Source organism: Eretmochelys imbricata, chromosome 2, assembly GCF_965152235.1.
Source record: "Eretmochelys imbricata isolate rEreImb1 chromosome 2, rEreImb1.hap1, whole genome shotgun sequence".
NCBI classification, from domain to species: domain Eukaryota; kingdom Metazoa; phylum Chordata; order Testudines; family Cheloniidae; genus Eretmochelys; species Eretmochelys imbricata.
The window spans coordinates 205,348,568-205,370,604 of NC_135573.1; the positions used below are offsets into that span (position 1 = coordinate 205,348,568).

Genomic DNA, 22,037 nt, shown 5'->3' on the forward strand with positions numbered 1-22,037 from the left:
GCTGGGAAAGCAGGAAGACAGGGCCCATTTTGAAATTGTGGGAAGACTGGAGCTTTTGAAAGACTTTGTGCAGGATTTAATAAATTGATTTCCAGAAATGGGGTTTGTTTTGAATATCTGGATGGTGTGGGCTTTTTAATGGACCCTAAGCAGAAGGGGAAGCTAACGCAGGACACTGCAGAGCTACCTATAGCCAGCAGGGAGCACTCCAGAGTGGCACACTCTTACGCATGCTGAATTGTGTTAAGGAGACTTGTAGGTTTGCCCTGTGTTCATGCTAGCACTGTTCCACAAGTAACACTAGTGGCATTGTGGGAGATTTTGAAAGGCCACAGATGTGGAACAGCAGTAGGAGGACTCGATGAACTGTTCAGCCAGTGTGCATGCACGCTAGCACTGAAATACTTCAGGATGAAATGGTATTTAGTTCTGCTGAAGTTTAGTCTACCCCAAATGGCATCTAACACATTTTTAAACTATCTGAATTGCTTTTGTGTGTGGATGTGTTTTAGCTGGAACAAATGGTATTTGACACAATACACTTCTGTAGATTAGGCCTTAGAATGCCTTCTGTTCTCCTTTCTGTACTCTTTTTTTTTTTTTGTGTGTGTGTCTGACCCTGTCTTGTGTGTTTTGCCAGGCTCCCTGATGTAAAGTATTTTTTCGGAAAGGCCAATGTGCTGAAAGTCTCTTCTAATTTAGACCATAATTAAAGGAGAAAGGGGCACTTAAAGGTAGCTTATTGCCAAAATCAAAGGCCTTTGGCAAACTTCAGCACATGATTTGCTCTTCCCAGGAATATCAAATAAATCTAGGATTAAAAGATATTCTAACATTGCATAATATGCAGTGAAAGAAATGAGAATCACATGTGTTTGTGATAAGTAAGAGGTGTTTAAACTCTGTATCCAGGTCTTTGCATTTTATTTAGGTGATTTTAAAACTTTGGCAGAGATCCTCTACTCTTACTGCTGAACTATAAAATAGAATTGTTCTGCAGTAACAAAAGCATTCTCTGTGGAACTTGGATCTGTAGACTCTACATATAACAAGTGTGTGGTAATGGAAAAAATGGACTATAATCATGATGGACCTTCTCTTTGGTATTAGTCGCATAAAACAGAAGCATGTGTCTGTGCCAAAAATGAAACCTTATTTTCTGCCAAGCTCTCTGATTCTTAACTTAAACTACAGTATGTTAGACTCCAGTGTAAATCCTTTCTATTAATTAGAAGGGAGGAAAACACACCAGTTTAACTAACTATATTTTTTAAAATGTATCTGATTTAAACTAATGGAATCCCTTAATTTAAAGAGACTAATTTTAAGACTTACCAATTTAAACTAGTTGCTTAATCAATTTATCTTAAATGTGTATACGTCTAGGTGTTTACACCAGTTTAACTAGATTTTAAAATAGATTAACTAAATCTAGTTAAACTGGTGCATTTTTTTTTTTTTTTTAGTATGGTCCTGGACAAGGAAAAGGAGGGGATGAAGATCTAAGAACAAGAGACTTCATAAATTAGCTTCCCTCTTGTAGTTCTCTCAGAGAAAACTTATGTAGGTTTCACCAAACACCAAAGCTTTAAGTCAATGAAGACGTGAGATCAGCACATTGTGGTGTGGTGTTTGGGGCAGAACAAATAACTTCCCTTAACATTCATATTGGGTGCTGGAACCCACTGATATATATGTAAAAATATGGATCTGATCACATTTGATGAATCTGCACACCTCTTCAGGGTCTACTTTTTTTATAGTATTTTAAAGACCGACTACAGGAATCTCATGGCAATCCCAATCGAGGACACAGCGGAGATTGGGAATAGTTGCAATTTTATCTCCTGATGATGTGTTTCTAGATGTAGATAAATGTAAAAATAAAATGGTAACAATGCTTTTAATCTAAATCTAAATTTTAATAGCTTACCACAGAAGCAACACCCATGCTAAGGCCCTTTTTCAGTCTGTGGGAATTGTACAACTATACCTGGAAAATGTATAGTTGACTCTGTTCAATCATTTTTAAAAAAAAAATTGAGTCCTAGTGTAACTATTTCAGAGGGAACATCATTATCCAGATGGACAATTTACATCCCAACTTCCTGCCCTGTATCTCCATTGTCTAGGCAAAACTTCACAAGTCCTTAGTGTATTTGCCAATAATTTTCCCTTCGAGATTAAAATGTCTGTTGGTCAGAACTTGGATAAAATCCGAGCCAGTACCCTTGGTTTTATCCAAGTCCTGCAGGAAAAATTATTTAATCAGAATAATTACAAATGCAAGAGTTCTACTAACGGAACAGACTGTTTGATATGACTTAAAAGTATTTGGCCTCAATTCAGCAAAGTACTTAAGTCTTATGACCCATTGTACTCGATCAACTTTTGCTTAAGCATGTTACTGAATCTGGGGGTCCTTGTGAGGATTTTATAGATTGCTGTAGCTGTTTTGCGGTAAGCAGTATCAGTAAACATGCAAAGAAAGGGAGGTTGTTTTTGATGGAAGAAAGAAACTACTAAGTAGATTTGGGATAATTAAGAACAGCTAGTTCTCAGGAAGAAAAACTTGGCTTTGTTATGGTAATTGTTAAACTGCAGACAACACTTGGCTCCTGCCATGAAGAGCAACTGAACTAGGTTCCTGATTAGAGCTAGGTGAAATTTTTTTGGACAAAACTCTTTTTGAGGAAGAAAATGGAGGTTCAGCAACACTGAAATGTGTTGCAAATTCATGTCTGCTTTGCCTAATTGTTCATGTTGGGAGCGGTGGAAGAAAGGAAAATTCTAAAAAGTCAAAATGCTTTCTTTCAACTTTTTTGAAATGAAATATTTCAATTTACTGTTCCATATGACTTTTTTCATTTAGAAATTTCCTTCAGTTTTATTTTTAAAATGTTCAAAAATGTTAAGCTTGAAATTGAAACAAACTGATTTGTTCAACCCAAAATTGATGTATTGATTTTTTTTTTTTTTTTTTAATTGACAATGAACCATAATATCTGTTACTAGTATATCTGTGTTCCTGATGTCAGGCACAGGGACAACTCTTCATGCAAAAAAACTGCAGACAGATTGGATTTAATATCTGCGTTGTGCATTCCCTTTGAATATTTGGTATAGATTATTCTTAAATCTGTGCCCGTGCACATACATGGTACATTGATGTATACATGTTTGGTACTGATTAGACTCTAGTTTTAGGTAACTTTTTCTTTCAACTCGAATGTACAACATACATTTATTTTATGAATCCACTAATAAGAAACTCTGTTATCTGTACTAAACAGTGCAATTAGACTGACCCTAATTGAGCAATGTAATTCTTTGTTCAGGTAATACAATATACATTGAATCAGCCATTCTAGAAATATCTTTCCTAAAATAAGAAACCAATGAGCTTAATCCTCCCCCTTTTTGAACTAAATTTTAAAATATCACTAGTGGCCTGTTCCAGTCTGTGAAATCTATTTCACAGAAGAAGTGACTCCCATATGACCAAAACAAAATAGTATTTGTCCTCTTAATGTAAAAATCAAATGTGACCAATGATTTGTAGCTTTATCTGCAGAGTCACAGATTTTTAAGACTAGCATAGAGGGTTGTGATCATCTAGTTTGACTTTCTACTATAGAACTTCCCTGAATTAATTCCTGTTTGAACTAGAGCATATTTTTAGAAAAACATCTAATCAATAAAAATAAATCCAATCAAAATCCAGTACGCTTCTGTTGGGTTAAATTCTGCTTATCCACCTGCAAGCTCACTGATTTCTGAGAGATTGCACAGATGTTGCTGGGCAGAAACTTGCCTTTTTGTTATCTATTGTGCTGTCACCAAAGACGACAATAGTTGAGGCTTCTTGGGCTAAACTAAAATTGAGTGTCACAACATTGTGCATTGTTCTTAACACCCTATGAAGTGCAACAGTATTAGTGCTGAATGAATAATTCACAGTAAACATGTTTTACTAATTAATTTAGTCTTTCTATCTGTGGAATCTGTATAAGCAAGTTGCAATGTCTTTTACTCTTTTATTTTCCAAAGTTTTCATTTCAGTTTTCACTGATTCTGAATATTCTATTTTATCTTTTTCTTAGCTGCAGTTTCACAGTTTTGCAGTTTCTGTGTTGGGTGAGCATGCAAGCAAATACTAAAATTAGCATCGAAATCTACTTTCACAGATAACTCTGGTGGTTGGCAGGATCACTGAAATGTTCATGGAATTAATGCAAAAAAGTGTGCACATTTTTTAATAAATATTTCAAAGTATCCCCCTCTCAACCTAACGACTACCTTAGGCTGCAAGCAAGAACCACGTCATCTTATGTTTGTAGAGCTCTTAGCACAATGAGGCCTCAATCTTGATTGGAGCATCTAGGCACTATTGTCTCATAAATATTTTTGATGATAAAGTGGGTATGATCATGGGTGAAATGAATTAATTTTAGAAGTCAACCAGTATGTGTGTAAAATATATTATTTACCCAACTATAATTCATTGATAGACTGTCATATGAGTAGATTAAGCCTACACAGGATTTTTGTTTGCTGTATAATATGGATGGATTTAAATCACAAATACAATTTTTGGTAACCCTCAATTTATTTAGGCCATGTCTACACTAGAGACCTTACAGCAGCACAGTTGTACTGCTGCAACTGCTCCGCTGTAAGGTCTCCAGTATCTCCAAAGCTCTCCCCTTGGCGTAATTAAACTACCCCCAACGAGTGGCAGTAGCTATGTTGGTGGGAGAGCATCTCCCGCTGACACAGCACTGTCCACACCAGCGTGTCTCTCGGTGTAACTTATGTCTGTCAGGGTGTGTGAGCGACATGTGTTTTACTGACAAAAGTGCTAGTGTAGACATAGCCTTAGAAACTCCAGATTCCCATGATCATAGGCTCAATAATCAGGAAATATTCTGCTCCTGGGATGTCGGTTGTACTGGAATGCAAGCAATGCAGCTGATGACTAATCTATAAAATACAAGTGTAGCCACAACAAATAGCTTATGTAATAACATGTATAGTATGCACTTAGTACTTGTAGGGTGGAGAACTGCTGCAGTGACCCCTACTGGGAGGAAGGGTCAAACTGGCCGGCCATGAATTCCCTTGTTCTAAAATTAGCTAAGAAGACTGTGTGTGTGTGCGCGTGTGTGTGTGTGTGTGTGTGTGAGAGAGAGAGAGAGAGAGCAGCTAAACTTTTTTATTCTTTTTTCACAGCTGAAAATAGCAGCAAGATTCAAATATAAATGGTATTTATATCAATAGCGAGTGTCCATTAATGTTGCCATAGAATAGACGCTGCTTTTGATACCATTGACCTTGAGGTATGGTTACTTTGATTATCTGTCATCCCTTATTTCCTTTCCTTTATTTCCTTTCCTTTCCTTTATTTATATAAATCTACTCTTTTTTTGAGAGAGAGAGAGAGAACCTGGCGATGTGGGTGGTCTTCCCAGCTCGAGCCTGAACATCTACACTGCAATTTTTAGCCAATAGCATGAGCCCTGCAAGCCTGAGTCAGTTGACCCAGGCTCTGAGACTTTCTGCTGCAGATCCTTTTTTTTTTTTTTCCCACAATGCAGACATACCCACAGTGTCCTGTGCTTGGATCTATTACTCCATCTTTTCCTATTAGGTACAGGCTGAGATGTGGCCGTTTAAATTAGAACATGATACTTTTTTTTCTATAGCTGTGAAAACGTTCTTGTTTTAGCTAACTGAGTGTGTGGAAGATCCATGGCATTTTGAGGTGAGTGACAGAACAAAGAGTTAATAAAAGGCGCTGTAGACTTTGAATTTTGAATCAAAGCAAAGTAAAATATGCTACCTGGAATGTTTTACAGTCTTAGCTAAAATATTAATCTTTCATTGAGTTAGTGGCCAGCTGACAATAAATAAGGTACTACAGCAGGTGAAAAGTGAGTTTTAAGGTTGCTACCAGAATTCAATATAAGGAGCAAACAAATGACTCAGCTAGTAGCTGGGATCTTGGAGTATAGGATTATTCACTAATATTTTATATTTTTACTTGTTGGGTTTTTTTGTGGCAGCTGGATGTCAGGCATGAGAACCTGAGCTGAGATGCTCTTCTCACCCCTCACCTTTCCTTATTGGTCCAGAATCAAAACTTGCAAATTCTCTTCCCTTGTAGTACTGTTTTTACTCACCCGTCCTTTTACTCTTGGTGTTCTTGTTTACCCCGATGTTAATGCCTTCATTTTCCATGTGTTTACCAGCCTTCTGTTTGAGGACTGAGGAAGTCTCTTTTCAAAGCCTAGCTTTGCCAATCCATAGTAAGCACTATAGCAGGGGTGGCCAAACTTATTGACCCTCCGAGCCACATGCGATAATCTTCAGAAGTTCGAGAGCCGCAAGACAGGGACAACCTTTACACATGCATTTTTTAAAATATTAACCTCTGACTTAATGTATGATGGTTAATTACTGCTAGACTTAGAGGACTTGTGGGTCTACATCCTAGTCATAAGTCTTTGGAAATCCAGTAGATATGTTGTCAAGGCAGTACAGAGGAGCTTGGTCAGATGTTGATTTGTAAGGATTGCACAATGCTTTGATTATTATGAACTTCTCCACAGAGTGCAGTGATGCACAGCAGTATGTTGTGCCGAAAATTGAAATGAGTCGCAGGCTAGTCTACTTGAGTTGAAGATACTTTGTTCCTGGCACTTGCTTCCAGAACTCGATTGTAGACTCTGATTTCTGCATCCTCTTTAGAGCCTGGTCTTCCTGGAGTTCCAGTAGTTCCATTTCTACAGTAGATGGTTCTGTATCCACAGTTTGGGGAATTGGACAGCTGTTCTTGATCACATCAACTATGAATGGGTTTACAAGAAAGGCAAAGCAGGATCTCAACTTCTGCAAATCTTCGACCCTGGCCTGAAAGTCATCAAGCAGTCCTCGTAATTTATCTCTGTATTCCTCAAGTTTGTGATCTTCTACTTTGATTTCAGGGAATGTGTTTACCTTACTCTTGAGATGAGGAAAGTGGTTGAAGTCTCTTGACACTATATCTTTTTGCAGAAGCTTTAACTTGTTCTGGAAGCCAAAGACTGTCTGAGTAAGGTCAGAAATAATTTTATCCTTTCCTTGGAGTGCCAAGTTGAGAGTTTACAGATGATGCATAGTATCAATGAAAAACCATCAGATCCCGCATCCATTGTTCATCTTCCAGTTGTGGATAGGACTTTTTTTCTTTTCTTTAAAGAAAGCATTGATAGGTTCCAACAGTCCCACAAACCTATTTAAGACATTGCTGGTTGATAACTATCTCACAGTAGAAAGAGACATCATTAAGTTTGTCTTCAAGATCCAGCTCTTAGATAAAAGTTTTGAACTGTCAACGAGTTTTCCCATTCGAACGGATGAAATTGACAATTTCTAGGACCGTTTTCATAATGTTGTCGTATTTGAAATGTCTGCCTGCAAGATGTTCACGATGGGTAATGCAATGAACAGGGAGAAACTCTGGAAATTTCGGATCACTTTTCAGTAGTCTGATAAGGCCTACTCTTTTTTCGCACCATTGTAGGTGCTCCAGCTGTTATAACACTGACAAGTTTATCCAGTGGTACATTGGCATTTGTTGATGCTTTGTCAAGTACATTCTTTACGTCAACACTGCAGGTTGTTTCTTTTAGTGCCACTAAGTCCAACATTTCTTCTTTCACAATTACATCCACAGAAACATAGCAAACGTCGCTGTTTGTGGTTTATCTTGTATATCTGTGGATTCGTTGACAACTAGGCTGAATGCTAGAGAATTCTTGCTTGCAACATCAGCTCTGATCTGGGAAATACACCTCTCCATAGTGTGGAGTGAAATAGCAATTTTCTTTATTAGTCATTGAAGTTTTGTGTTACTTGGATTTAAAATTGCAACCACTTCTGCAAATTTCTTCTTAACAAATTCTCCATCACATTATGAACATTTAGCACAAGCGATATTCCATGACACAACATAACTAGCTTCAGTTGTTGTGTCAACTTCCTTACTGAACGTTGAAAGTAGTGTCTGTTTACTGTTTAAGCATAACTTTAGTGCAGTTAACTTGTTTTTCCTTAATTCTGATTCAGGAGAGTAATGAGACAAAATTATTGTAATTCGTTTCATATTGGTGTTTCAAGTTGCTCGTATTGTAGTGAGTGAGCAGCACATTGTGGATAAGGCACAAGGGTTTGCTACCTTTAGCAATGAATGCAAAATCTTCCTCCCGTTCTGGCTTAAAACTTTGGTTTTCTTCTTTATATTTGCATTCCTTACAATTTGAAGATGTCATTGTCATCCAACGAAATTAACGTAGGATTACCACTTTAAATCTAAAACTAGTCAAATGTGACTTGCGAACAGTAAACACAGCTTGTATTCTGCAGAATGCAGGAAAATCGTGAACTCATGAGGTCTGCACAGCACAATGGCTGAATACAAAATGATGCAGTTTCCTGATGAAATGCACATGTGCGAGCTTCTCTTTTTAGAGTCTCATTCTCACACTGTCGGGTTCACCAGGGCTTAAATTCTCTTGAAATATTTCCTGGAGCCCCCCAAATCCTCCCACATTGTCCATTATCTGCCTACCAGACTGGTGGGTGTAGGGGAAGCTTACAGCTTCTGCCCTGTGGTGGGGCTGGGAGCTTCTGCCCTATGGGGAGGGAGCACTGGGTCTAAAGCCCCAAGATCCCTTTCCCTGCAGGGGAGAAGCCCCTAGCCCTACCGCCCCACTGCAGGGCAGTAGCCCTGAGCTCTTCTCCCTCCCTGCCCCCAGTCTGGTAGGCAGAGAATGGGGAGGCATGGGGGGGCTCCATGACTTTTTAACTGTAAAAGAGGTGCAGTTTGGCCACACCTGCAATATAGGTTCTGTCTGAGATACAGATAACACAGAGCATGCTGCTTCTGCAGTACAACCCAGCCAGGGAAAAATAAATCCACATAAGGAATTCAGCTGGTCTCCTGCATGACACTGCAGAGCATTACCAAAAAGCCACAGGGCTTCTTGAAAAACCAACTATTAGCCAGCTGTGCTGCCTTGCCAGAGATCTAAAAGCAAGAAAAGATTTGGCTTTCTTTGCTTGGTGCTTCCTGCAGATTACCCACCCAATTATGTCTAGGGCTGTTCACATCTGTTTTGCAGTACTTCCCTCACTGGCTTAATTGTACATGCTTATTGATATCCTAGACTAAGCCACAAAGAACCACTTGTCTAAATTTAACTAGCTACTAGCCAACAAAGAAAGTAGCAAAGAATAAAATGGAGCAAAAACAATTAAGACATTTTAACATGGGAGTCTCTGGAGGACAGAGTTTTTATTTCTGTATCATAGTGATAACCAGGATACTAATTTTGTCACTACAGATGTTGGTAAAATCTGGGAAATAAATCAAAGGGTAACTCATTTCCTTTTAATTTCTTTCAAAACAAGTCTGCCATCTTCACTCTTCCTGAGCCCTGGAATTACTTCCAGTGGTGACTGTAAGGAGGACTTTGGAAATGGCTTCTCCCTCTTCCCCATCCCCAAACAAGTTACAAGGCTCAGCCAGTGATTCCATGACTTCTGGAAGCCCAGGGCACACTTACTACCCTATTGAAAACCAATGAGTTTAATTCTTTAAAACATTTTTCTGGGGAACAGAATAAATATATCAAATAAGCATACTAAAAACTGCCCTAAATGTGCACATGCACTAAACAATGTGTTTCTCCATTTTAAAAATTAGGCTAGTGAGAATAACAGAGCTCTGTGGAGACCCATATTTCAGAAGTGTTCAGTCTTACTCTCTGAATTTTGGTTGCCCACCTTGAACATATAAGGTAAATCTGACTCTGTGTTGCACAGGTATGGTAGGGGAGAAAGAGGACACCTGCACTCGCCAGCAGAACCTCATGAGTACTAAGGAGGCTTGATTAAGCCTTCTTGGCAGCATATCACTAACCCAAGGAACTGTGATGAGGTACCCATTCCTTAGCTGAGCAAAGTATACTAGTTGGCTCCTTCCCTGAGCCTTCAACTGCTTGTCCCTCCCATGAGGTCTGCTTTGTAACCCCCCAACAAATCAAATGCACCAACCATTACTAGAACATGGTTTTGCTGTAGGTACTGAAAAGGTCCAGCCAGAGAAGAGTAACTAAGATTGTCAGATCTGGTGGGGTGCTGATATGGAGCGTCTGAAAGCTTAATCAGAGGGGACTTCACCAAGGTATTGGAGTCAGGAGTAGATAGGAAGAAGATCAGTCTCTCGTTTTATGTTGTCCCATTTATAAAAAAAAAAAAAAAGGGGGGGGGTCACTTTTAATGGAAAGTAAATATAAAGGACCAAGGAACACCAGTTTACACAGCAGGGAGTCAGCCTTTGGAATTCACTATGGCAGGTTGTCGGTCATATGTTGTAGCTGGATTTAAAGAGAATCTGAACAATTTGACGACCAGTGCTTGTACTTTATGTGCTAAGATGGGTGTATATGTACTGGAGGTGGCAACTGTTTGCGTCTGTATTGCACTCTCCACTCAAGGAATCTCTATCCACAATCACAAAGTGTGATTGCAGCTCGACTAGATGTATTTGAGGCTAGTTTTAAGCTAGCAGTGTGTAATGAAGCCAAAGCAGGGCACACATCAGCATGGACTATACAAACCCACCCAGAGCCCTGGGTAATTCAGCATGGGCTAGCTCCATGAGTAAGTATGTGCTGCTCAGCTTTGCTGCTCCAATATACAAGCTAGATTGATTCACGCTAGCTCGGGTATGTCTACTCAAGCTGCAGTTATACCCCATGATAACAGTATAGATGTAAAATGTCATGATTCAGGTTATCTGTTAATTGAGTCACCCAAATACAATAGAGGAATAAAACTACAATTGAGTGAGGATTTTTTTTTTAACAAACATAACAAACATAAACAGAACAAATTGAGTTTGTTTAACCATATTACTAGTACGCATGCAAGTCCAGCCTGACTTGAAGAGTAACTTTCTTCATGCTTGAGAAGTCAGCCTCACTGGAATTCCTGAACATCCGCATCCAGACAGTGTAGTGACATCCTACAGCCACGGTCCTCCTTACTAATAACAATGAGGTCAAAAAGGAAGTTTGGGTCACAGTAAATGTAAGCAGAGACCCTGCATCCTACTGTTACTTTTGTTCCTTGAAAGAGTGTCAGAGCTGAAGTCTGTGAACTCTGCTGGTTTACTTTCCCCAACAGTGTTTATCTCTTTGAAGCAGAGTAGGGGGGAGGGGAGATGCAGCTGTTTATTCATTTTACTGAACCAGCTCTTGTTTTGAGATTTAAGATTTTGCAGTTCTTTGTTTAAGACAGAAATCTGGAACAGCATTGCAGGCCTCCATGACACTGCTAGCAGCTTCTGGTCATGGTAGTGATTGGATTAGGGAACGGAAGGCTATCTGGGATAGAGCATTGGCAGCTCTTGGGATTTAAACTACCCAAAAGCCAAAGTAAAACGAATGTGGTGGTTGACTGGCTGTGGTTTTGTTCAGTTAACATTGTCTTATAATGTATGTCCTAAATAATTTGGCATAGCTGGCAGTCCCTACTTGGGTAAGACCCAGGACTGGTTTAGCATGAAGACTGAACTCTCTCTCATGACCCTGTGGAAGGCTGGTCTTTCCTGGTCAGGCTTGAGGAGCAGTGACAGAATAATATGCTTAAATTTATATTCCTGCCTTTCTTCTTGTCTGGTGTGAATGTCAGAATTCCTAGAAACTGGAAGTTTTCCAGTACTTATACCACTTCTTCTTCTCTTAAAAATAAATAAATGCAAAACTAAATCTGTTCCTATATAAAGTAGAATCCTGGCCTAAAAAAATCAGATACAAAGAAATAATTGTACTAGCCTAACTGAATAGACCAAACAGATTAATATTGTTTTTTAAAAAGCCAAACTATTAAGAGTTAAAGCTGAAAATCTAGATTGATAGAGGCTTTTAATTCCCATTGTGCGCTGAAGAATTGCAGCGCATATGGTATCGAACAAAGTGTGTCAGAGTTCTGAGACTGCAGCACAATAGGGTGGGTTAAAGATGAGCTATCGTTCCAGGCTGTAAGTGAGACATTTGATACTGTTTTTAACCTAGTGGGTTCTGCTTTCCTTGCAGAGTGCAACAGTAAAAGTAACTGATTATAAAGACAACTTTCCTCACCGCTTTGTAGAAAGCTGCGGAATCTTTCAGTCCCCATTTGGTACTTAGCGATGCATTTAATTATGCTGCAACTGTGTGCAGTCTTGCACTGAGCTAACCTTACTTAATGCTCCATAATTGTTGCTGTGCCTTTGCTAGCTGTTGTGGTTAATGTATATTATGAAATTGTATGGGGGCTGTTATGGTTTAATTTGTAAAAATTGAAAAAAATGAATGGGTAGTACATGTCTGAGGTAAATGTAAAACTTTCAAAAGCCCCTTAATCCTGTCTTCAAAAGTAGTTTAGGTACTTAGCAGCCTAAGTCACTAGGCAGTTTTTGAAAATTTTACTCATAGTGGCTGCTTCAGAAATCATATGGGCAAATCGCTAAAATTCAGAAGCTTCAAGCCAGGCCATCTTGTGCTTTTGCTCCAGTCAGATCTTTCAAATTAAGCAGGGACTGGGCCTGTTGGTTCTTTAATAAATATCAGGCATAGCCAGGTGCTGCAAGAAGTGCCACCTATTGATTCAACAGTATTCTGCCCTCTCATTAGTACTGAACAGTGCTTCTGCAGGATGTTGGGAGATCCTGTACTACTGGAGATGCAGTCTTCCCAATGAAATGTGAAACAGGTCTTAAGACCACTTGTGGTCTGTAAAGTGCACGTGACTCTTATCCTGAAAGGAGGGGGCTGTATGGGCCAAAATTGTATTTGGATCATTACCTTCTGCCTACGTCTGAAACTACAAAGGTATTTTTGTCAAATGGGGAGGGGTGGTATTCTTCACTTCTTGTTGAGCTAATCTTTAGGGTTGCAAAGTGCTATTAAGCTGTTGCTGTATTTCAGTGGCGGATCCCTGTGTAGTTGATGATAAACTGGCTTCTAAAGTGCACTGAGGTCCTTTGGAGATAAAAGGAATATGAATGTAATTGTTAATCAACATTTAATATGCATATTTATTCAAACCATATGTGCTGGTTCTATGAAGCCATGCTGCAAATTTCTGTACCTAAAGGATGATGAACTTGAAAGAGAAGGACTTAATAGATATACTGACAGTTCTTTTTACTCTAGCCATACTAGTGGTGCAGTGGAGGCAGCAAGGGCACAATGGAACGTATATGAGACCGTGACCTTTACTGCTATATATTTTGTTGAGATGTAGTCCAGAAAACAGCTGCCAGTTGCCAAACATGTTTTAAACTCAACGGTTGTATTTTCTCATACAGATAACTCATTTAGGTGTCCTCGGTCCAGCTGTATGTCTGCACAGAAGTCGTTTTGTCAGATAACGGCCAAGACGGAACCCTGATTACTACTTTCTGTTTGACTACTACAGACTGAGATTGTGGGTGCCAGTAAAAGATCTTCTTTGGAATGACTTCAAGATGTTGTCAAACAGTTGTTTACTTTTAGCATGTCATAAGGAAGGGGCTGAGGGAGAGAGGAAATACTCCATGAACTGGAACAAGCGTCATACACTGAAAAGGAATGTCTTAAAATTTGAACACAGGAAAATTGGGAATGCACTGTAACACAAGATGCTTTTGAAAAACAGAATCATATAAACAGTTTCACACTTCAATTATATGAGAATAATTCAATTCAGAGTAAAGTAGCTAATTTAGCTAACGCTCCCTTCTGAATTTCAGCAAAAATTGGAATACACAAGAGGGGAAAGATGTCTAATGAGATCAAAAAGTAGAGGACTATAAACTAACGTGAAAATAATCTATCATCTGTTTGGATAAAATGAATTATTCTAATATTGCCCCTATTATTTTAAGACCTGAAGTTTCCTAATAAATTCAGTTTCCAAAATTAGATCATACAATATAGACTTGTGCTGTTCTTTTCAACATTTGCCAACAGGATGAATATTTGACTAGGCAATATAAATCACAGACAATATGATGGTGATGCTGCTGCTAGTTTCCCTGTGGAGACTCAGAGCATCTAAATCAAAGTATGATGCAAACGGTATCCATGTTAGGCCTGTCTAAATATCAAAGATTACCAATTAGGCTTGATAGTTATTTGATCCTATTATTAACTGGTCTAAGATCACATGACTTTGGATATGTTGGTTTATATTTTACTGACTAGAGTGAAAGAGTCATCCTTCTGACTCAGCATGCACGCTAAGATCCCTGTACATGAGAGAACACAGTTTTAATTAATTTCTGCTGGCAAAATTGACTTTTGTTGCTCAGGATTTACTACTAATCTGTTCTTCCTTTGCACCCTGAAGGTAATTGTTCGAGGTGGAGGACATATTTTACCTTATGACCAACCTGAAAGATCATTGGACATGATTGACAGATTTATCTCTGGAGAAGGATGGAAGACAAATGATTCCAAAATTAAAACTTAAAATGCAGTGTAAATGTACTACCTTGCCAAATGCTTCAGAAATGTTTTGAATGTACTATAGTATATTGCCATATGGAAAAATCATGAAATTGAGGATGAGTGTAATAAAATGGATATAAATGTTCCTTGTTGCTGGTTTGTCTTATTGAAAATTTTCCATTGGTAAAATGCTGTGAGAAAACAACATGGATCTAACTTTCTGAAGTCACCTAAGCTTCCCCTCACCCCAGGAAAATCCTTAGAATTTGGAAAAATGTTAGCCACTTAATCCATCGACTAGTGAAATAATCAGATTTTTAATGTATTCTACTAGAGGCCGGGGGCGGGGGAGGGAGGGAGAAGGGGCACGAGGGTGGGCTTGGAGAGGGGGCAAAGAGGCATGAGCAGCAGGTGCGGGAGGCCTCGGGGAAGAGGGGGGGAAAGGTGTGGGTGGGGGAGGCGTTGGGGAAAGTGGCAGAGAGGTGCAGGTGGGAGATGGGGCTGAGTAGGAGCAGGGCCTGTGGCAGAGTGGAGGTGGAGCATGGGCGAGGCCTCAGGGAGAGGAGGCTGAGCGGTGGCGGGCCTTGAGACAGAGAAGAGGGTGGGGCCACGGTCCGGGCACCAATGCCGCCCCACCCACACACTTCTAGGGAGTTTCCAGTGCTCACACCCAGTCTCCCCAAATGCTGGAGTCACGCACCTGAACATACAGAAATTGGGACAACATGCAGCCAGACAAGGCCTGACCAAGCTTCTAAATCAGCCATTTGAAATTAGTTCAGTAAGGGTTTCCATACAACCACTCTGATATGTACTGCTGAACAGCTGAAGTCCTTACCTCAGACCAACAAGAAGCAAGCTCTATACCTTGCTGCTTGTGAAAACAAAAGCAGTGGATTTCTAAATGAGGCCTAAGGATGCAGCACGTGCAGCCTATACTGAAGTTTAGATCATCACTGAAGCTTCTTGGGATAACATCTTTTAACAAAACATCATTTGCAGATATTCTTTGTCCAGTTTAAATTCCCTGGCTCTTGGTTATCTCTGCTCAGATGATCCAGAGGCTCCAGGGCCAAATTAAATAAGTTTTCCTTTTCTAACTAAAATTCATTTGATTGAACAGCATTAACAAGGCAGGCTCACGGAGCCATGGTCTCAATATCTTTTTTTTTAAGATTATGGCCCATCTAAGACATCTCCTCCCAGTCCAATACCTTTCCTGCAGCAAATAATGTGCAAGTTACATGAAAAGCAATATCAGGACAATAAGAAGCAGACAAGATGAAAATATCCTTGCTTTTATATGAAGGATATGGCTGGTTATGTTTCTCTCTGTCTTTTGTATCGGTTTACTACTATTTGTTGGATGTAGGATGCAGGGGATCTCTGCTGGTCATTTTGCAGTTTGTTTCTCTCCTCCTGTGTGTGTGTATTTTCTACCCCTCCAACCTGGTAGTACAAGAGTTTTTTTGTTTAGGTGTTCAAGGTCTCTGAACACAGAGTCCTAGTGTTTGCTCCAATTAGCTGGAAGTTTCACTGTGTTGAAAAGTGAGGTGCTCCACTACTGAGGTAAGAGCACACTGGCTTAATAGGAAGTGGTTCACAGGCAAGCTTGTGAGGATGAGTGTCCTAGAGCTATAATGCACAACAGCTATCCATTGGATCAAACTTTCCTCCAGCCATTTTCAGCCTTTTTGAATCTGAAATGAAAACCAACTTAAGCTGACTTCAAGTTCAAGCCTTGTATTTTAGAGCAGGTTATTTTAAAACAGGACTACTAGTCAAAAGCTTTGTTAAAATCAAGCTTTTGATATGGTCTCCCACAGTATTCTTGTCAGCAAGTTAAAAAAGTATGGATTGGATGAATGGAATATAAGGTGGCTAGAAAGCTGGCTAGATTGCTGGGCTCAACAGGTAGTGATCAACAGCTCGATGTCTAGATGGCAGCAGAGTACCCCAGGGGTCAGTCCTGGGGCCGGTTTGTTAAACATCTTTATTAATGATCTGGATGATGGGATGGATTGCACCCTCAGCAAGTTCAGAAATGACACTAAGCTGGGGGGAGAGGTAGATATGCTGGAGGGGAGGGGAGGGATAGGGTCCAGAGTGACATAGACAAATTGGAGGATTGGGCCAAAAGAAATCTGATGAGGTTCAACAAGGACAAATACAGAGTCCTGCACTTAGGACAGAAGAATCCCATACACCGCTACAGGCTGGGGACCAACTGGCTAAGCAGCAGTTCTGCAGAAAAAGACCTGGGGATTTCAGTGGATGAGACACTGGATATCAGTCAGCAGTGTGCCCTTGTTGCCAAGAAGGCCCATATTGGGCTGCATTAGTAGAAGAATTGCCAGCTGATTGAGGGAAGTGATTATTCCCCTCTGTTCGGCACTGGTGAGGCCACATCTGGAGTATTGCATCCAGTTTTGGGCCCCTCACTACAGAAAGGATGTGGACAAATTGGGGAGAGTCCAGTGGAGGGCAACAAAAATTATTAGGGGGCTGGGGCACATGACTTACGAGGAGAGGCTGAGGGAACTGGGCTTGTTTAGTCTGCAGAAGAGAAGAGTGAGGAGGGAATTGATAGCAGCCTTCAACTTCCTGAAGGGGGGTTCCAAAGAGGATAGAGCTTAGCTGTTCTCAGTGATGACAGATAACAGAACAAGGAGTTGCAGTTGGGGAGGTCTCGGTTGGATATTAGGAAACATGATTTCACTAAGAGGGTGGTGAAGCACTGGAATGGGTTAACTAGGGAGGTGGTGGAATCTCTATCCTTAGAGGTTTTTAAGACCTGGCTTGACAAAGCCCTGGCTGGGATGATTTAGTTGGTGTTGGTCCTGCTTTGAGCAGTGGGTTGGATTAGATGACCTCCTAAAGTCTCTTCCAACCCTAATCTTCTATGATTCTAGGACTACTAGTCTGATGTACTAGAGAAAAACGAAGCTCCTAATAGCCCACCATGAAAAGGCTGAATCAGCTTACTTTATTCTCTAATGTATTTTTCTCAAAAGAATAAGTCACCCTATTAAGCACTGTTTCAAACTTGAACTGTAATGCGTTGCTTTTAAAACTTCTTGCATGAAATATGCTGTGATGAAAGTGAATTGACATCTCAAAAGATCCGTGCATGAAATATTAAAGTTCAGTACAGTTGCATTTCTTTAATACAGGTTGATCCTCTGAAATCCAGTGCATGCTGGCCTATAGAAATCGCCAATGAACTACAGAGAGTCTGAGATGAAATGTCCATGTTTCTTCTACTTAACAGTTATTACCATTTATAGAAAATTGGTTAAATCCATTACAGAACTAATCTGTGAATGTGGCTGTCAGTTATATTAAAGCTATTCTAAAATATTGTTTATCTTGGACACTGGCTGTTTTACAGAACCTACAGTACATACCATTTTGTTAAGTACAGTAAAAGGAACAAAGCACAATTGTTACATGTGACCTGGGTATAAAAAAAAGGTAAAGTCCACATTTTTAATTTCCTGTATTTTTCTTGAATTTTTTACTTGGGTATTTGGAAAATTGATTACACAGATATCCTGAAATGACTCAGCGTGAAACGTAAATCAAATTCAATAAGATCTGACTTTCAGAGAGACTAAATAAACTAGTCACTTATGGATTTCTTGTTAGTTCTATCTAGGTCACTTGATAAGTTAGTAGTTTTGCTTAAATGAGGAAAATAAAAAGATGGCTAACCACTAAGGTGTATAAAGAAAAGGAGTACTTGTGGCACCTTAGCGACTAACCAATTTATTTGAGCATGAGCTTTCATGAGCTACAGCTCACTTCATCGGATGTATACCGTGGAAACTGCAGAAGACATTATATACACACAGAGACCATGAAACAATACCTCCTCCCACCCCACTGTCCTTCTGGTAATAGCTTATCTAAAGCGATCATCAAGTTGGGCCATTTTCAGCACAAATCCAGGTTTTCTCACCCTCCGCCCCCCCCCACAAACTCACTCTCCTGCTGGTAATAGCCCATCCAAAGTGAGGGAGTGAGAGAACCTGGATTTGTGCTGGAAATGGCCCACCTTGATTATCATACACATTGTGAAGAGAGTGGTCACTTTGGATGGGCTATTACCAGCAGGAGAGTGCATTTGTGTTGGGGGGGCGGAGGGTGAGAAAACCTGGATTTGTGCTGGAAATGGCCCAACTTGATGATCACTTTAGATAAGCTATTACCAGCAGGACAGTGGGGTGGGAGGAGGTATTGTTTCATGGTCTCTGTGTGTATATAATGTCTTCTACAGTTTCCATGGTATGCATCCGATGAAGTGAGCTGTAGCTCGCAAAAGCTCATGCTCAAATAAATTGGTTAGTCTCTAAGGTGCCACAAGTACTCCTTTTCTTTTTGCGAAGACAGACTAACACGGCTGTTACTCTGAAACCTGTCATTACACTAAGGTGTATGTTTTTTTCCCATTTGGTCCCCTTCTAATCTATGTATTTTCAGTGGCATGGGCATGAATGCCAGGGAGTAGGGCAAAAATGACAAAGAGCACTCCTGAAACAGAAATGGATACTTGGAAATTCGTGCCAAACCCATACTGGTTTAGCTGTTTGCCCACACTCATGTATTCTGTTCACGCACCTTGGTAACTGAAGTGTATGCTTGAAAAAAGGCATCCACTCAAGTTGAGATTCTAAGCTTGGGAGTTGGCATGACAACATAAGCAAGTAGTCAATGCAGGCAGCAACTGAAAGAAAGAGTTGGAAGAGAACACTAGGATCATGTGAAAACCATAAACTCAGAGGAAACAAGTGCTGGCAAGAGAAATTAAATGATAAAGTGTGAACATCACAGAGCTTCAGAGGTGTTGCAGTAGTTAAAATAGTGAAAAATATGTTCAAGTCTAGTAGAAGGCAGAGTATCTGATTGCTGAGGTAGTGGCTAACTCTGTCTCCAGTGGATAAGAAGATTGTGCTACTCTGGGCAAAACTCCAGCACTGTTGTGTGCCAATAGAAATACCTAAGCAGGCTGAACAAGAGCAGTTTTATAATAAACTGCTAGTGGTGATGCAGAAAGCTTTCTGATTTTTCTTTGCCTTAGGAACAATTTAAATTTCTAGAAAGTAGCAATTTTTACCACAGGGAAATATTTGGGTAAAACGCAACAGTTGTGAAAATCCAATGGCAAATGTCTAGTAGCCAGAAAGACTGAGTACTAGTCATCCTTGGAGTCATACCCTCACCAGATCTTTACAGGAGGAGGGATGGCATGATCCAGAGTTTAAATTCAAATGAAATAATTAGCACGACTCAGAGGGATTGGATATCTATGTGAACAAGAATATCCAGAGTTACAGTTCATGCTAAAAAATTTTGATAGGAATATAAAACTTTGTACTTCACACTTAAAATACAAGGTTTAGAGAGTATGATGAGGCCTTTATTAGACTGTGAAGGGAAGCTTATCGCATTGCCTAAAGCAGTGTTTCTTGCACCTTCCTCTGGGCATCAGCCATTTCTTACCTTGACGTGAGACATACCGGATTGTTTTCTACGTCCAGGTATCATGAAAGCTGTTGACATTATTTTATAAAACTTTATTTGGTTTGCGAACGGGCTATCTAAGAAACCACCTCTCTCTTCATATGCTGTTGCCACCACCGTTTGAGGTCACGTTGAGTGCTTTGACCAGCAGGCCTTAGACGTGAAAGGCTCCAGACTGGAGGGATTTTACAACCCCTAATTCAAGTAAAATCCTTAAAATATTTTATGTCCTTTTGTTTAGCCACTTAAAATGCAATTGTGACAAAAAGTATAGTTAAATAGAACAGATAGCGTCACTATCTTATCCTCCCAATTTTTTACCATTTCAAAACTAACTCACCATTCTCAGCACTAGTTTGGAATTTTCCAATTGAGTAAATTCTGCATATTTAAAACAATTCTCCTCACTCCATCTAAGTCTGTTATTTGGCTAGATCTGATAATTTTACATGTGCTGTCACTAAGATAAACAAGAGGTGACAAGACACGTTTATCATGTTCTCTGAATACAACTGCGGCTCTTCCATTGCAGTGACCACAGCAGTGACCACTGGATACATGTAGCTCCCAATGCTGCACTAGAATTTGAATCCAAAATGTATATATAGGTTCAGAATTTCATTTAAAAGAAACTTATCCTATTCTTGTCTGTCAAGTATCTTTTCTGTAGTCAGAGGCATCTCAATTACAGGGTACTTAATCTCACTCTTAAATTTAAATACAGCTCTCAAGTTTGCTGATGTGTATTTTTAACATACTACCTACCAAAGGGTGGAGTATAATCTCAATTAATTTTGTGAAAAGTGTGATTTTTAAAAAACTCTATAATTAAAATGATGCAAGAACTGAAGGCCTCTGTCATTTTCGGTGATCGAGAGATTGAAGTCCAAGTCTAGTAGACTGTAGTGTTCCTTACTTCAGCTTCCAAGAAAAGGGAATAGAATGGGGATTTCTCTTTCTAAACTTTTGGTAGAACTCTGCCATTATCCTATTTAGACTTGATAGCCTCATCCAGCCTGAAGATTTCCTCCACTGAAATAGTCAAGTTCCAAAGTTTCTAAATCTTTTTCAATTCCTGCAGGCTACAATTATGCACACATGGTATATGACAACAACCATAAAAAATCTTCCATAACTTCTATTTCAGATATTTTTCTTCTTTGCTATAACTCTGAATTGTCCCTCAGGGACTGATATTTGAGTTAGTCAGTCAATAACTTGCCTCTTTTCTCTGTATATTGTGTCCACATTTTAATTATGGCATTATTATTTAATTCCATAAAATGCATAGTTCTTTACAAGCAGGTAAAGACAAGGACCCTCTTCTGAAGATATCACAGTCACTAATGTAGACTATACAGCGATCGCTGTACAGATTAAGGTTTTCCGAAAGAAGTATGTTTTAAAGAGGAAGAGAGCACTTGGCACACAAGGGCAAAGCTGTTCTAAATATAAGGGGCAGTTTTGAAGAAAAGTGCAAAGCTGAAGGGGGGACACACTAAGTGAATAGTTAGGGGAGCAGATACAAAGATAAACTATATTCCTTTTTTTAAAATAAAGTTAAATTATTGGATAATATCACTCATATTTAATCATTCTAACAATCACAAGAGCTTAAATGCTGCTATACTGTGTGCTCAGACTCATGGAAAGCCAGACTGACACCCAATGAAGTCAGTGCACAGATGCTAGTTTAACAGCATATAGAAAACTGACCCTCTCACTTTCAACATACACTGTTTATCTTGCTTATTCTTGTCCAATGTGAGCAATCTATAGCAAAGCCGCTGTTACTGACAAAACTGTATTTATTTTGTTGAACATAATCTTCATTTTCATTTGATTATTCTTTGAGCTTATACCTATTGCAATGTACAAGAATCAATGTTAAAAGTAGAGAGTGATTGGAAACCTCTGTGTGTCACTAGACCAACTCCTCAACTGATATAAATCTGCATAACTATCAGAAGCAATAGGGCTACACTGATTTAT

The 22,037-nt window shown here is 39.5% G+C and overlaps 1 protein-coding gene across 1 annotated transcript in view; it reads left to right on the forward strand.

Annotated features, from left to right (window-relative positions):
* Positions 1-14,563, forward strand: part of CPVL (carboxypeptidase vitellogenic like) — an 89,208-nt gene extending 74,645 nt beyond the window's left edge. Inside the window, exon 13 of the mRNA XM_077809318.1 lies at positions 14,422-14,563. Coding sequence (XP_077665444.1) covers positions 14,422-14,544 — 123 coding nt within the window. The 3' untranslated portion in view covers positions 14,545-14,563. The remainder of the gene's footprint in view (positions 1-14,421) is intronic.
* Positions 14,564-22,037: the final 7,474 nt, after the last annotated feature.